Source organism: Maniola hyperantus, chromosome 5 (assembly GCF_902806685.2).
Source record: "Maniola hyperantus chromosome 5, iAphHyp1.2, whole genome shotgun sequence".
Lineage (NCBI taxonomy): Eukaryota > Metazoa > Arthropoda > Insecta > Lepidoptera > Nymphalidae > Maniola > Maniola hyperantus.
In genome coordinates, this window is record NC_048540.1 from 11,621,897 (window position 1) to 11,638,499 (window position 16,603).

The following is a 16,603-nucleotide window of genomic DNA, read 5'->3' on the forward strand; positions in this document are numbered from 1 at the left end:
TTGCAATCTTTTATCATCGTTTGTCATGTTTGTTTTTTCGTCGTCTATGGCATGTTACAACAAAATTCCAATTTCCAACTGACAACTGTCGATTGTCAAGTGATTGTCAATAGCACCAAATGGAAGTGGAAGTATTATCTCAATTTCTTTCAATTCTTGTTTTTCTAGAAAGGAAAAATATTTTTTGTTAGTTTAAAAAATGTACAACGTTACTTCACGTCTGTTTATGATACCGAAAGAAATAACAAAACTGCGTAAAGTGCCACAATTTGGTGAAGTTTCCAGGATTGTAACTACTGTTGGTGTTATTCACCCTCATATTTGCCAGAGATATTATAATAATAGCTACAAAAAACATGATGAAAGCTTGCGACGTTTTTCATCCAAGTATCTGGCATACTCAGTACTTTTTGGAGCGACAGCATACACTTCATACAAGATTTGGTAAATACTACATACTTACTTAAACTATACCAATTTCTTAATTTCTCAAGTATTGATACATTCAAGAGTTTTACATTTATATTATATCCGCGGCCGAGATACCCTTTAGCACTGCAGTTTCACTGAATAAAAGTTTAAGAACTCATCAATTCCAATGCTGCACCCCTAATTCCATAATGGTGCAATTTCGCGACCAATGTTTCATGATCAACGCAGTCGAAAGCCTTGGATAAATCACATAAAACGCCAAGCGCATCACGTGATTCCTCCCAGGCTTCAAATATATTTAGTATTAACTCAACACCAGCATCGGTTGTTGAGCGACCCCGTGTAAAACCAAACTGTTTGGTGTGAAATAAATCATTAATGTTGAAAAAATTAAGCAGTTGAGTTAAAATTATTTTTTCAAAGATTTTACTAAAAGTGGGTAGTACAGATATCGGTCTGAAGTTAGTGGGGTCACTAGTACTACCTGATTTAAATAATGGAATTATTTTACTATGTTTCATTAAGTCTGGAAACTCACCACAGTCAACACAATTATTGAATATTAATGCTAACTCGGGTGCAACAATATCAATTAATGATTTCACAACGTTAACGGAAATGCCCCACAGATCATTTGTTTTCTTATTATTAATTAATTTAAAAGCTTTGATAACGTCAGAGCAACTAACGTGACTGAATTCAAACATTTTATTACATTCAGGCACGTTATCCTCCAATAGTGAGAGAGCGGCGGCTGCTGAAGAGTTCAATGATTTTGTAGTAGAAACAGGAATATCTGTAAAGAAGGTCTCGAAAACGGTTGCAACCTCGGGGTCTGACGTAATCAACTTGTCATGATATTTTAGTTCAAAATTACAAGTTTTATGTGTCACTCTTCCTGTTTCTTCGTTAACTATTTTCCAGGTAGTTTTTACTACATTGGAGCTGTTTTTAATTTTTGCCTGGATATATTTTGACTTGGCTGCAATGCAATCTCTCTTAAACTTTTTGGAAAACAGTTGAACGTACTGCTTGAATTCGTCACCAGTATCATATTGTCGCTCCGCATACAATTCATATAGTTTTTGTCTACTTTTATGTAGTTTTTGAATCTTGATACTGGTATACTATACTTCCCCTTCCTATAAACACAGTTTGTCTAAGCTAAGATAAGCAATTTTTAATTGGGGTATTGTTAATAAGCTGAAAATGTACATTATTGGAGGTGCAAACTGCAAAGGGGACAAGACAGTGGGTTAGAGCAGGGGTCTTCAAACCGCAGGCCAAATTCGGCCCGCCAGTGCCATCAATCCGGCCCGCGACAGCCAATTTCTTATTGTTGTTACTATTTCTGTGATAAGTTGAAGAAGAAAACACATAATGATAATTACTCAGTTTTATTTACTTGCAAGGTAAAACTTAACCACAGAAATGATGACGCAGAAAACTTAACTGAAGTATCTAAGCTTAAGCATTAATAACTAATAAATAACTGAAATGAATCCCACTAATCACAATAAAACACTAGTGAGATTTAAATAATTGAAGTAATTGAAATTCAAAAACAAGTAACTGTGGAGACAGGGTGCTCAGATTTTGTTCTTGGTTAGATTCATTCGAATCATGCATCATTCTATATAATTTTTTCACATCTGACAAGTAACAATTTATGTTGCGAGTTTGATCTAGACCCTCTAGAGTCTAGAACATCTACAACAACTCCCAATCAAGCATAATTCAAAACCTGACTCTTTGGGTTGATAAAATATATATTAGTTAATTTTAAGAGTATAATTAATCATAAGTTTTGCAAACCTTTGCCAAGTCACATTTTTTATTATGAAATAAATAATTCTAAATGAATTAATTGTGTAACTAGTGAAGTAAAATTACACAGCCAATTATTTTGGTACCTACATTAATATTTTTCTAGGTTACAATACCAAATAATACCTTCAATAACAGCAGCTGAAGAGATTGTTGAAACAGATTCAGAAAGTGAAGTTGACACCAGGAAGAAAAGATATAGGAAGGAAAAAGTTGGATTCAGAGACAGAAAGGTGAGATTTATAATAAAATTCCTGACCATATCAAAAAAATTTAGAGTAATATAGCGTTCATCGATGCATTAAAAAAAATCCTAATCGAAAAAGCCTACTACAAAATAAATGACTATCTACTTGACAATTAATAAGCGCCGTCTCCCTGCTAAAGTTGCTGTGCCCCAATGGGGTTTCAATATTGTAGTTATAAAATAATTGTTTAATAATTTATATAATTAATATTAAAATGCATGAATAATAAATGAAATGAAATCTGCCCCTCTAGTTCCAAAGTTTGACAGCCACAGTATCATGATTGCAAGAAACTCTAATTAGGGCCTGTTACACTGTCAATATTATCACACAATAATATGCAATATTGTTATCCAATATAGAGAAAATATTGATGGTATTGATAGTATCGCTATGGATGTTCTTAATATTTCTGATATACAAACATGATACAATATTGACAGTGTAACATGCCCCATTGGCTGACACTTTCTCATTATTTGCATAACTGCAACAAGAATGCATTTAAAAAAGCCACACAACAACAACGAGAATGTTATAAATTCAACTAATTACAAGAGTTGTGTTTATTTTAAAGTTAAAATTATAAATTACATATAAAGAGATCAGTTAGGGCACTACTGATCTTTATACTAATTAATCTCATGAAAAAAGGCCTATGGTGGGCAATAGGATTTTTTATTTAATATTTATTTTTGTTTGTTTCTTACATGGCAATTCAAAGTAAAATTAGTTAAAAGTCAAGATAGCTCTGTCGATTTACTGAGAAAAAATTAACAAAAAACTCCTATAGTCACAGCTTCAACCTTTTTAGATTTGTAGCAATGGATTTCCTTTAAAAAACAAAATCAGGAAGATACCTACATTAGCTTTTTTTTTTTAATACTTCTCCCATGTTTCTAGAAACCAATTTACTACTCTGAGTTTGAGTAACTTTTTTTGTTTATTGTGCTTGTTTTCTTCCTTGTGATATCAGTTTTTATTTATTTTTTATTTGCTTTATTTATTTTGTTATGACAGATTATTGAATATGAAAACCGAATGAGGGCGTATTCAACTCCCGACAAAATATTCAGATATTTTGCAACAGTGAAATTGACTTACGGAGACAATACTGAAGTTTATATGACGCCAGATGACTTCTTGAGAGCAATCACTCCTGGCATGAAGCAGCCAGATGGTATTTGTGTTTATTTTATATTTTTTGTTTGTCTGTATTATTTCTCTACATCATACTTCTTATTACTGTGGCGTGTGGCCATTTCCATTTTTTTTAATAGAGATAGCGAGCAAACGAGCAGGCGGGTCACCTGATGTTAAGTGATTACCGCCGCCCATGAACATTTGCAGCACCAGAGGAACCGCCGATGCGTTGCCGGCCTTTTAGGAATTTGTTGGTCCGCCCATTGAATAACCCCATTTTGTAATCTAAAGGGAACACCACCGGAGGAAAAATTAAATAAAATACATAATGGTTAGGCGTTCTTATAGTAGGCTTCCAGATCCTTGGACATAAAAATTGATTAAGAGTAAAGTACAATTTCGACTATTAAGTTAACAATTTTATTATTATCAGATGTTAGTGATTATAAATGAGACCATTAGGATAAAAATCAAAAGTTCTTCTCTAAAATATTAGTTATTTCAGGGACTGTTTATTATAAACTATTGCAAAAAAACTTGCATTTAGTAGTAGTAGGTAGTTATAAGGTTTCAAGACTCAGCATAGAGGGTGAACTGAAATATTGGGCAGTTGCTGCTAAATTCACTTCCTAACGTAATAATGTTGGTAACTTCATTAAGTTACCAACATTATTACGTTAGTGAAGTTACCAAGAGATACCAAGAGAAGAGTGCTTATTATCCTTTGAATGTAATATAATATTAATTGAAACATGGTGCAGGTAAGTAAATAAAAATTCATAGTATTTTTCTTCTTTACCTGCTGCTTAATTGGAATATGGATAGATAATTGAATACGAGAACCGCATGCGTCAATATTCCACACCGGACAAGGTGTTTCGGTACTTCGCTACCCTGCAGGCGCAGCATCACGACCAGCACGAGGTGTTCATGACACCTGATGACTTCCTACGCTCCATGACGCCTGGCGTCAAGCAGCCTGATGGTAATAAATATTGCAACTGGTACAGCTAGATGGGTGCCCTTCTCATTCTGAGAGGAGACATGTGCTCAGCAGTAAGCTGAAGATGGGTTGATCATGTTGATGATGATGACGGCCAGATGCGGTAAAAGCCTAGTGGCTAATTCCTCAGCCTAGACCAGGATCTAACCCAGGCTCCTTTGAATAGGAATTCAAGGGAGCCGCTCACACTGAGCAATTTCGTCTGCGTAAGTAATTCATCGTCAATTGAGTCAATGACTAATACATCGAGGTGGTACTTAGCAGATCCATCTTAAAGGTGACAGAAGTACTTCATGACACCCGATGACATCCTGCGCTCCATGACGCCTTGCGTGGGATTAAACAGCCTGATTATAATTAAACTAGCTTATGCTCGCGACTTCGTCCGCGTGGACTACAAAAATTTCAAACCCCTATTTTACCCCATTAGGGGTTGAATTTTCAAAAATTTAATTTCTTAGCGGATGCGTACGTCATAATAGCTATCTGCATGCCAAATTTCAGCCCGATCCGTCCAGTAGCTTGAGCTGTGCGTTGATGGATCAGTCAGTCGGTCACCTTTTCCTTTTATATATTTAGATATACCTGGTACACTCTCTCTGCGTCGTATTCCTCATTTTTGAGGGTCGTGACTCGTGACCCATTTCCATTAATCATAATTCACGTAACAGGAGTTTTCTTGGGACAATAATTCGGTGGGTTCGCACGTCCTTCTGCATACGACTCGAATAAGTACTTCTCATATTTCAATATAGATTTAGGTAATTAGGTATATGCTGTGATAGCCTAGTGGCTAGGACGTCCGCCTTCTAATCGGAGGTCGAGGGTTCGATCCCGGGCACGCACCTCTAACTTTTCGGAGTTATGTGCATTTTAATTAATTAAATATCACTTGCTTTAACGGTGAAAGAAAACATCGTGAGGAAACCTGCATGCCTGAGAGTTCTCCATAATGTTCTCAAACGTGTGTGAAGTCTACCAATCCGCACATAGCCAGCAGCGTGGTAAACTATGGCCAAAATCCTTCTCACGCTGAGAGGAGACCCGTGCTCTGTAGTGAGCCGGCGATAGGTTGATCATGGTGATGATGATGACTAGATATTAACCGATATACAGTCAGGAAACTACCGTATTTTACTTATTAAAAAAAATTAAATTAATTCGAAGGAAAAATGAAATATTAACTTAAAACTCATATTTTCCAACACTAACAAATTATTTTTTTACAGGGTTAGGACTTGATCAGTACAAGAGATATGACCCAAAGGTAATTTTTTGTTTCTTAAATCCATTTCACAAGACTATTCTTATGCAGTAGTTACTGAACTGATAATGTTGTCATTACTATAATGTATAACAAATCTAAGTTCAAACCCCATGTTGGTGTTAGTGATATTATTAGCTAATTCTGTTCCAATTCCAACCGAAACTCCAAAATAAACTAAATTAACAAGTCTAAATCTATAGCTGTCCTACCGGTAAGAGGCATTATGAAAGGAACTGGGAAGCAATACATTTAGACCTGTCAAATGTAATTTTAGTTTAGTGATTGTGTAGGTACAAGAGAATTAACCACATTGAGGCACGCACAAGTAGGTTGGTTAATGTTAAGTAACAAAGTACATGTTAGAGATTAGGGTTTAATAATTTTGTACTATTAACAAATTATATTAAATTATTTTTGTTTAGTAAATAAAGGTAAATAGTTTTTAAAGCTTATAATAAATGGTTGCATTCACGTCGTCAATAACGTATATTTCATAATGATACAGAGAAATTATGTATGTATGTTTTACTGTTAAGTTAATAAAACATTAATATGCATATATATACTATATATAGCTCAATTACCACTCACTGACTTACTGATTGTCATAATATATTATAATACTTAAAAGCACTACCTCTCTATAGCACTGTCACTGTCTTTACACTACTTTCTTGTCTTTTCAGAACATCGATGAGGTACTGTCTTTCGCCTCTCCTTCACAAACTATCTACCGCTCACTCTTTTTTGTTAAAAAAAACAAATATGTTTTTTTTCTTTTATATGCACAAATTTTGAGTACTTGCCTCCACTATGCAATATAATCCTAGCGAGCCATTTACTGGCCTCATTCTGAAATTAGTTGACACTCCATAAATTTAGTCCTACATATAATTTGCTGTTATTTTGAAAATCTTTTCTAGCTTCTTAGGGTTCCGTAGTAAAACAAGGTTACATATAATATAGTTTCATCCGATCTGTCTTTCCGTCGGTTTGTTTGAGTCATAGCCATTTTAAAAATCATAAGAGGTTTTTGATCTTTATTTTTTAGGGGTTTAGTCAGAGCAACTATAAAGAGAACTATAAGAGCTGTAAAGGTGAAATTTTGCAGTTTACGTAAACATGTCACGGCTAGATCCTACTCACAGTACTTATCATGAAAAGTTGAGCTGAAACCAATTTTGATTTACCCCCTCAAGAGCTGTGAGACCTCGTTATATAGGTATTTTGATTGATTGATTTGGTAAAATCATTTTGAGGTTTCTTAGACAGATTTTGGGAAAAAAATACTGTTTATGAAGCAGATAATGGGGCCGATTCTCTTATACACAATCTCTAAACTAAACTAAATTAACAGGTCTAAATCTAGTGCTATCCTTTTCAGCAACCGACATTATGAAAGGGATAGCAATAGATTTAGACGTGTCATTTTAGTTTAGTTTAGAGATTGTGTACAACGGAATTAGCCACAATGACGGTTAAAATTTTAGCAACCAGAATGACTACGGAACCTTACTTTAGTCGTATTCTGACACGCACTTGACCAGTTTTATATTTATTTAAAAGCAAAGATTTATTTAGTTCTACAGTTGCTTTCATATTAGAACATTGTCCTAGATTATTTTGCATGTTTTGATTTTGATTTCTTAAGGTTCTTTATACTAATTATTATAGTTTAGCGATGCCTTACGTAGATGCCTCTATACATAAATTTCGACTTAGATGGTGTAGGTAACAGTCGTGTAATTCCTGAAAAGTCATGTAATCATAAAAACGTAAATAGATACTTATTTAGATGATTTCTTATATATTATACCAGCTGAACATTAGATATAGAAAAATAGTAATAGATAGTAACAATTTTTGTCTAGTATTTTTTTTATTGAACGGCTTGCAGATAATTTTTAAGTTATATCTAAACGAATACAAAAATATATTATTTTAAAATGTGTTCCCTCAGACTATCAGCCAACGCCTCAACTTAGACTTAGACGAGGATTCCATATTCTACAAGCTTGGGTCTTCTGGTCTCATCACCTTCAGTGACTACATCTTCTTGCTGACAGTATTATCAAGTGAGTGAAAAAATATAAATATTAAAAAACACCATTTACCTATAGATAATCAAATATAATTTATTTTCTCACATAACGTCGATAAATATCTGATTTATAGCCGAACATTTCAAAATCTATACCGTATATTTGTAATAATTTGTCTAACATTTGCTCGTCGAGCTGTCCAAAATAATATTTCAACAAAGCGGAAGTATTCTTCCCGTCGCGAGACTTATTCATCACCGTACGAAGACGCATTCTTCGATTTCTGACTTTCCTTCCCAATATATGTCCCAGTCCCAATTGTTGCACGACGAACGCAGAATCTCTTGACAAAGTTTCGACTTTAGCGATCACGGTAAAATTTGCTGCACAAGGTGTGCAAAACTTGTAATACGGCGCCCAGTGTTCATCGAAACTAATCTCTCCGGACTCGTATTTTGCGATTAAGTAAGCTACAAATTCGTAAAACGTTGGGCCAAAGGATTTGATTGGTCCCAAAACCTTCGTTGCCGCCTCCCGGTGCGCTGCAACTATCGCTCTTGCAAGTTTCCTGTAGTACGGTGGTGTTATATTCTCTAGCTTGTCCCTGTAAGCGGATAGTAATCGCACGAAAGGCTCGCGTACGACCAAAAGAGATATAACACCCGGCGTATTCACAGCGTCATTTAGCTCCTCTTCACTAGGCCTTGGATATTTTTTTCGTGCCAACATCAAGGGCGTATGCCTTGTTCGAGCCAAAAACTTTTTGTCATAGCCGCCTGTAAAATAATTGATAATGAAAAAATATATAAGTAGGTACCTACCATATTACATTTAAAAACTTAATCGGCAACAATACGTACCTAATATATTAAAATTATATAACCACGAAGTACTAGCGGCTTTAAATATATTACACCATACAATATTATGAGCGTGATCTACAAAGAATTCCTTGCTGTTAATATTCTGCGTGGTAAGAGAGCGTAAATGACAAACTTCCTGCACTTTAGCAACTCTTTGTTCTAGTTCTATTACGGTTGCGTTGTCTGGCTCGAGCCAGTCATTATTAGCCGAGTCTAATTCTTCCTCCTCGCCTAAAACCGGACCCTGCAACTAAAAATGATGTTTTAGTTTCGTGTTTATCATGTACCTAACATGAAATAACTGAATGGGTCTGAAACAATTCTACCGAAATTCTTGTTTTGTCAAAATGCCGCTCGACAACAGCTATAGAAACTATACCTACATGTAATTTTCTTGTAAGTTTTAGTAGTATTAGACACTGAAATTGATTATTTCTGGGTTTTTTACAAAAAAAAAATTCGCTCTTAACGTTGGGTGCAAAATCCACTTTTTTCATTAATTTTTTGCTGCGGCGATTTATGTCGACAGCTTGTTGCATCCTGTAGGTACCTACTTCTTCACTGAAGAATTCTGCGTCAATGGCCAAAGAAGATTGTCAAATAACATTTTATCGGCTAAGTTATGGTACTTGTTTATTTACCAGCCACTTGGTGTAATTGTCAGGTACAGACCAATTCTTCGTTGTGGCGGGCCCACTGCTTTTCAATATCGTCATCTTCATCACAACCACGTAAAGAGCCGCCCAAAACAGAAAGGTCACAGTCTTGGCACCACACCTCAGGCAAGGGAATGCCTTTGTTACTATCCGCGAACGGAATCTTTTCTTTGGGATTATCATTATTCCGCGTCATGTGGTACCGAAAATAATATTAAATACCGAGAGACAAAATACTTGAAAATTAAAAATAATTGATTGTAGTTTGGAAGAATATAAGATGATTGATAAGTTGATAACTAACTAACTAGATCATGATTCCCGCCACTGAAGTGCCGAACGTGCGTATCTCGTTTACTATGAGAGTAACTGACGCAGCATCCCAGTACGGAGCATGAGCGAAGTTAACGATTTTGCGTGATGTCGTCACTAGCCTCAGCTTTTGTCTAGGATTTAAACTTTAACATGAATAAGGCTTTGTCTTTCCGACTTGAAATGTTTTTACTTTTTAATGCCATGATATAACATAATAATCGATGATATGATTCATAAGTCATAAGTATGCTCTGGAATTAATTTAACATTTTAATAGATAAGTACATAAGTTGTAAGCTTCCAAGCTGGTATTTTGAACATCTCAAATATGATTGTAAATTAAGATTTTCAAACCGCTTTAGAGTAACAACTTGATAAGCATATTATGTTATTGTTATTATAGCAACGGGAAAAGATATGCCATGAACAAAAAAGTTTTAAATAAAATGATTGCACAATTTTTAAATGACTTCAAAAAAGAGGAAATTCTTAATTCGACGCTTGATTTTTTGGGGTTATGGTGTTACTCTAAATTGATCCAAAATTTCAATACTTTTTTCCTTTGAAAGGATTTACTTTCAGGTGCCAACCCATTTAAATTTTAGTTAACTTAAAGATTTGATAAATATCTAAGTGGAACTATTTCCACCTGGGAAGATATTTATCAAAAATAAATAAAATAAATAAATTAATAAAAATAAATTATTCGCGATCAGTGTGGCAAAATTTAAAACAAACCATACCTGTACAATGTACAGATTTACATTGAGAGAGTTTGTGTTCTTTTAATTTCATTTAATAATTTTGTTATTAATACAGAATTATGTTAAGAAAAGTGTTTCCCAAGCAAGCTCCATACAAACAGAGTTTGATTTTTATCAGAATGTTTGATGAGATAAATTTGGGTTTTCATAAAATCGCGTTGAAACTCTTTTCTTTTCTAGATTAAATAAGTAGCCTATATAATATGTCTCCGGGATGCATCATGCAAGTGTGTCACTATAGATACACCTATGTATGAAATGTATAATTTGTACCTTTCTTCAAATTTCACTTTCGCGTTTATAATATTAGTATGGCTTAACCAATCAAATTGGGTTAATATTCAACAAATAAGAATCAAACTTCATTTGTATGGGGTGCGCTCGGGAGAGACTCTTCTTAAGTACAGTTGTGATTACCTTCATAAGTAAAAAGATCAATGCTTCCAGCATCTCGTCGTCACTTCGAGATCGCGTTCCGAATGTTCGACCTGAACGGCGACGGGGACGTAGACTGCGAGGAGTTCGAGAAGGTGGCCGCCCTCATCCGCCAGCAGAGCAGCATCGGTTCGCGCCACCGCGACCACGCCAACACTGGGAACACCTTTAAGGTATCGTTCCTACACCACAAGGCTGCTGTAGACTGAGGCTACACGTGGCGCGTGCGGTGCGGTGCCGCACGATGTCGTAACGCATTGAGTGGCATGGTACAGCGATTTCTATGTTAGATGTTTCAGTCTGTGATGATTTTTTTAAAAGGTAAAGTAAAATACAACTTCGTACGCCTAACGCCCCAGCCGAGCCTAATGTTTTGAGTTTGACAAATACCTACTTCGTTTTGGAAATTCGAATGACGTCATCATCAGCATACGACGCGACGTGCTGATGATGATAATGATTCGTATTTCGAGTATTTTAAGCTCTAACCATCGTCCGCGTTCACTTAACCATCAGTTTTTTCATGGCTCATACCTAAAACTGAAACTATAAATCACGATACAACTTTGCTGGTAATTAAAAAAATTAAGATTTTAGGGTTCCATATCAAAAGGATAAAACGGGTCCCTATTACTAAAACTCCGGTGTCCGTCCGTCTGTCTGTCCCTCTGTCACCAGGCTGTATCTCATGAACTGTGATAGTTAGACAGTTGAAGTTTTCACAGAAGATGTATTTCTGTTGCCGCTATAACAACAAATACTAAAAAACAGAACAAAATTAATATTTAAGGGGGCTCCCACACAACAGTCGTTTTTTTGTTCGTTTTTATAGATAATGGTACGGAACCCTTCCTGCGCAAGTCCAAATCGCACTTGACCGGATTTTATAATTGTTTTCTTTATTTTTTTATTTTGCAGGGCATTAATTCAGCACTTACCACGTATTTCTTCGGACCCAAGCTTAACGAGAAATTGACCATAGAGAAGTTCTTGGACTTTCAACAACAATTACAGAAAGAAATTCTCTCCCTAGAGTTCCAGAGGAAACAACCAGGTATTAAGACTGTACCCAGGACACCATTAAAACCTGCCCTAAACATGACTTGACATGACGAGAATTTGTCATACGCTAGTCAATAAAAACCAGAAAACTCACAAAAAAAACCGGTTTTCTTGTTTCAAAATCTATTACATATCTTAGCGTTTAAACTACCGTGAGTGATTTTCATTATAAATAATATCTATCCCGGCTGTACTCACGAGTCTAGTCGACGTTAGCCCGACTAGTTTCACACTAGCACGACTAGCAGTCACAGCCGCGGCGCGTGCGCGAACTGACTCCCTGGAAAAAGGACCCCGGATGGGTTCGAAACTAGTCGGGCTAACGTCGACTAGACACGTGAGTACAGCCGGGATAGATATTATCTATTACATATCTTAAAAAAATAAGAAAAATGTTGATTTATTGAAGTGAGTGATTTAAAAGCTGTGATAGACTATAGTGGTTAGGACGTCCGCCTTCTAATCGGAGGTCGGGGATTCGATCCCGGGCACGCACCTCTAACTTTTCGGAGTTATGTGCGTTTTAATTAATTAAAATATCACTTGCTTTAACGGTGAAGGAAAACATCGTGTGGAAACCTGCATGCCTGAGAGTTCTCCATAATGTTCTCAAAGGTGTGTGAAGTCTACCAATCAGCACATGGCCAGCGTGGTAGATTATGGCCAAAACCCTTCTCACTCTGAGAGGAGACCCGTGCTCTGTGGTGAGCCGGTAATGGGTTGAGCATGATGATTGAAGTGAGTAATGAAAATGTCGTAAAATTTGCTTGCAGATGAAAACGGCCGCATTACTGAAGCTGACTTTGCAGAACTGCTGTTGGCATATGCTGGATATCCAGCTAAGAAGAAGGCCAGGATGCTTAAACGGGTTAAAAAAGCGTAAGTGTCTAACATTTTCATAAACACTAAAAAGTCGTTAGCGAATTTTTCTAATGAGATTAATTAATATAACTTTGGCTCTCCGGCGGATTTTCTCTTTGTAGATTCTACCCCTTAGAGACTTTGTCTTGTAATTTACTATCTAACCTTGGTCAGGTTATTCAACTTGGTAGAATCTATTTCTCTAAATATTCTCCTAATCTCTATTCTAAATCTCATCATCATCATAATCAACCCATCACCGGCTCACTACAGAGCGCGGTTCTCCTCTCAGAGTGAGAAGGGTTTTGGACTTAGTCTACCACGCTGGCCATGTGCGGATTGGTAGACTTCACACACCTTTGAGAACATTATGGAGAACTCTCAGGCATGCAGGTTTCCTCACGATGTTTTCCTTCACCGTTAAAGCAAGTGATATTTAATTAATTAAAACGCACATAATTCCGAAAAGTTAGAGGTGCGTGCCCGGGATCGAACCCCTGATCTCCGATTAGAAGGCGGACGTACTAACCAATAGGCTATCACTGCTTGCTATTCTAAATCTATTCTCTAAATATTTAACGACCTCCATAGCGCAGTGGTAAGTGTTGTGGTCTTGTAAGTGCGAGGCCCCGAGTTCGATTCCCGGAAGGGGCAATTCGGGGATTTATAATTTCTAAATTGTCTCTGGTTGGGTCTGGTGGGAGGCTACGACAGTGGCTAGTGGTAACTAGCACTTGTGGCACGGCTTTGCCAGTAGGGTGGTAACCCTACTGGCAAAGCCGTGCCACAAGTGATTTAGCGTTCCGGTACAATGACTTGTAGAATCCGATAAGGGGATGGGCGTAATAAACGACTTTTCCTTCCAAGTTAATCCGCTACCATCTTAGATTGCAATATTACTTACCACCAGGTGAAATCGTATTCAAGAGCTAACTTGTAATGGATTAAAAACAAAGTTGCTCTGCGGGCTATAGAGCAGGCCATGATGGGGTGTCTCTCTATAACAATAAAATGGCGAAATTTCGTAAAGGTTCCGAGACCATGGCGTTGGTATAACAAAGGACGACTACCTGAAGTTCTTCCACCTGCTCAACAACGTCAATGACGTGGACACGGCGCTTACGTTCTACCACATCGCGGGCGCGTCCATCGACCAGCCCACTCTGCGCCACGTGGCCAAGACCGTGGCACACGTGGACTTGGACCCGCACGTTATCAACGTCGTGTTTACGATATTCGATGAAAACAGTAAGTATTCTACGAGTTTGTATCTTTGTTATAACGATGTTGTTGGATACTCGACAGAAGCGAAGCTACTTACTCATTGTAATCTGCCTCGCTTACTCGTGAAAAAAAAAACGCGCACGCCCATCTTATGAGATACGTTTCATCGTTGCATTCGTTCGTTTGTTTTACTTTTTTTCGCTGCAAAAATAATATGGAGGTGTATGATCATCATCATCATCATGATCAACCCAAAGGCGGCTCACTACAGAGCACAGGTCTCCCCTCAGAGTGAGAAGAAGTTTGGCCATAGTCTACCACGCTGGCCATGTGCGGATTGGTAGAGGTATATGATAGTAAAGTCAAATTCTGCCCATTTATTAGACGCTTAATACAGTTACGCACTCATTTTTTAACAATAGTTATATGCGTTTGTCATGGCTAATTTTCGAAACGGCTGAACACATGACATTCGCAGACTGGTAGAAAACTTTGCGAGGAGTGATGTAATGTAGGCTGATATTATTTCGAAAATGAATCCTATTTGAGATTTTTTAAATTTAATCCTTGCGGATAAAATTGCAGGTAAAGAAAGCTAATTAATATTTAATAAAATTTTCAGTGGACGGACAACTGAGCAACCGTGAGTTTGTGGCTGTTATGAAAAATAGACTCCTGCGCGGTTTGGAAAAGCCAAAAGACACTGGGTTCGTTAAACTGATGTATTCGTTGATAAAATGCGCTAGGGACACTAAACCTGCTATTCTCGACTTTTAAGATACTGTATTTCAAAAAGTATGACACAAAAATCCTTGAATCATGGCACAGATTATTTTATTTTATTATTTTATTTGCAATTATTATTATCATCCTAATCTAGCAACAGCGTATATTCCAAAGAAAGCACCTATTAGCACCTAAATGTACATATTATGTTAGCACCTAAATCATTTATGTTCGTTTTCATACGTAAATTATATGAACTAATAATAAATCTGCATTTAGAGTTATTAATTTTCAAAGAGGCTTTAGAAAAGATTAACTAAAGGCTGAAAGTAAAAAAAAATATTTTTTTAATTATATCGATGTTTTTGGATCGTATTATGTTCCTGCATTATCTAGTCTCCGTGTTTTTGACACGCTTGCCATTACACCTATTTTAATGTTAAAATTATTATTGAATAGGGAATTACAGCCGTAATAATAGTTATAGATACCTATGTCCGAAGATTTTCTTGCACGGAAAATTCTAGACCTTTTTAGAGTTCCGTGCCCGAAAGGTGCCAATGAGACCCTATTATTAGGCCTCTGTTGTCCGTCAGTCCGTCCGTCTATCCTCCTGTCTGTCAGCGGTCTGTATCTGGGAACCGTAATAGGTAGAGAGTTGTATATTCTACTGCTGCTATAATATATTCGCCGCAGCGAATAATTTTCGAAATGGCTGCCATGAAAGTTAAACTAAAATTAAAAGTGCTATTTCTTGTAAGATGATGGGGAACCCTTCGTGTGCGAGTCCGACTCTCACTTGACCGGTTTTTTTATAATCGGCGGTCCAGAATATTTTGGCACGGTAGAGTCTATAGTCAGCTTTTATTGTCATATAAAATTGTTTTCCGAAAGTTCTTCACTTTCGGACGACAACAATGTAATAAAATAGTTCCTCCAAAATTCTTTTAAAAGTTGATCTTCTGAAAAATAACAAAAGACATTTTTATTCTGTAAAATTATTTTTACCCACGAACAGAAAATCTCTTTGTCAGAAAATGACAGAAAATTTAGTAAATAACCGACTTTATATTATAGTGTAATTTGATCACGATTCGATATAACTATTACTTTGTGCTATGATAATTTGTAAGATAAAAATGTATGATCTGATTTGTGTTCCTAGATTTAGGTCTAGTTACCGCATTATTAGTTTTGTAAAATCTTTTTGCTTGTTTATATATTGCTATCAATAAGTCGATACTATTCTATTAAGGACCTGCTTGTAAATGAAATTAAGTAAATTTATGACCTCTGTAAGTGTTAAATAATAAAAATGTTATGGAATACCTATGTACTTTCATTTCATACAAAATAGTCGGTTTCGTTTGTTTTGTTTTGTTTCGTTCATGCCTATGAGATTTTCGACCCTAATATTGCTACAACACTTGGCACAATAAATTAAATAATTAACTTATTTATTTATTTAACAATATGCACAAAATAACAATGTGAACCTGCCTGTGGTGTAGAGACGACGTTACAGGAGGCAGTGTTTGCATTTCTATGTACAACCAAATCATGTACCTATTACAAATAAACTCGGCGATAGCCAGAGACATGTAGAAGTGACAGTCCTATTAATGATCTTCAAATAAACTATTAATAATAATTGAAGAAATGTTTCTAGAAATAATATAATCGGGATCAACTTATTTCGGAAAACTACACTCTCTTAAAAATTACAACCTACATT

At 36.1% G+C, this 16,603-nt stretch overlaps 2 protein-coding genes across 6 annotated transcripts; one reads left to right on the top strand and one right to left on the bottom strand.

The window, feature by feature from the left end:
* The first annotated feature begins 139 nt into the window (after positions 1-139).
* Positions 140-16,196, top strand: LOC117982182 (calcium uptake protein 1 homolog, mitochondrial-like). 4 transcript variants are annotated; one of them, XM_034968490.2, is made up of 11 exons: positions 140-444; positions 2,366-2,492; positions 3,528-3,687; positions 5,883-5,920; positions 6,607-6,618; positions 7,881-7,995; positions 11,008-11,168; positions 11,914-12,049; positions 12,831-12,936; positions 13,949-14,166; positions 14,765-16,196. In XM_034968490.2, the coding sequence occupies exons 1-11, from the start codon at positions 200-202 to the stop codon at positions 14,917-14,919; spliced, it is 1,473 nt and encodes a 490-aa protein (XP_034824381.1). In that variant the 5' UTR covers positions 140-199; the 3' UTR covers positions 14,920-16,196. The 4 variants fall into 4 exon arrangements, with proteins under 4 accessions (XP_034824381.1, XP_034824383.1, XP_034824384.1 ...); XM_034968492.2 differs by lacking the exon at positions 3,528-3,687 and adding an exon at positions 4,476-4,635; XM_034968493.2 differs by lacking the exon at positions 6,607-6,618.
* On the bottom strand, positions 6,662-11,117 carry LOC117982189 (carbohydrate sulfotransferase 11). Of its 2 annotated transcripts, none has more exons than XM_069498622.1 (3): positions 10,978-11,117; positions 8,823-9,075; positions 6,662-8,738 (listed from the first exon to the last, which is right to left on the bottom strand). In XM_069498622.1, exons 1-3 carry the CDS (start codon positions 11,008-11,010, stop codon positions 8,056-8,058), a joined length of 969 nt encoding a protein of 322 aa, XP_069354723.1. In that variant the 5' UTR covers positions 11,011-11,117; the 3' UTR covers positions 6,662-8,055. The 2 variants fall into 2 exon arrangements, with proteins under 2 accessions (XP_069354723.1, XP_034824399.1); XM_034968508.2 differs by lacking the exon at positions 10,978-11,117 and adding an exon at positions 9,467-9,857.
* Positions 16,197-16,603: the final 407 nt, after the last annotated feature.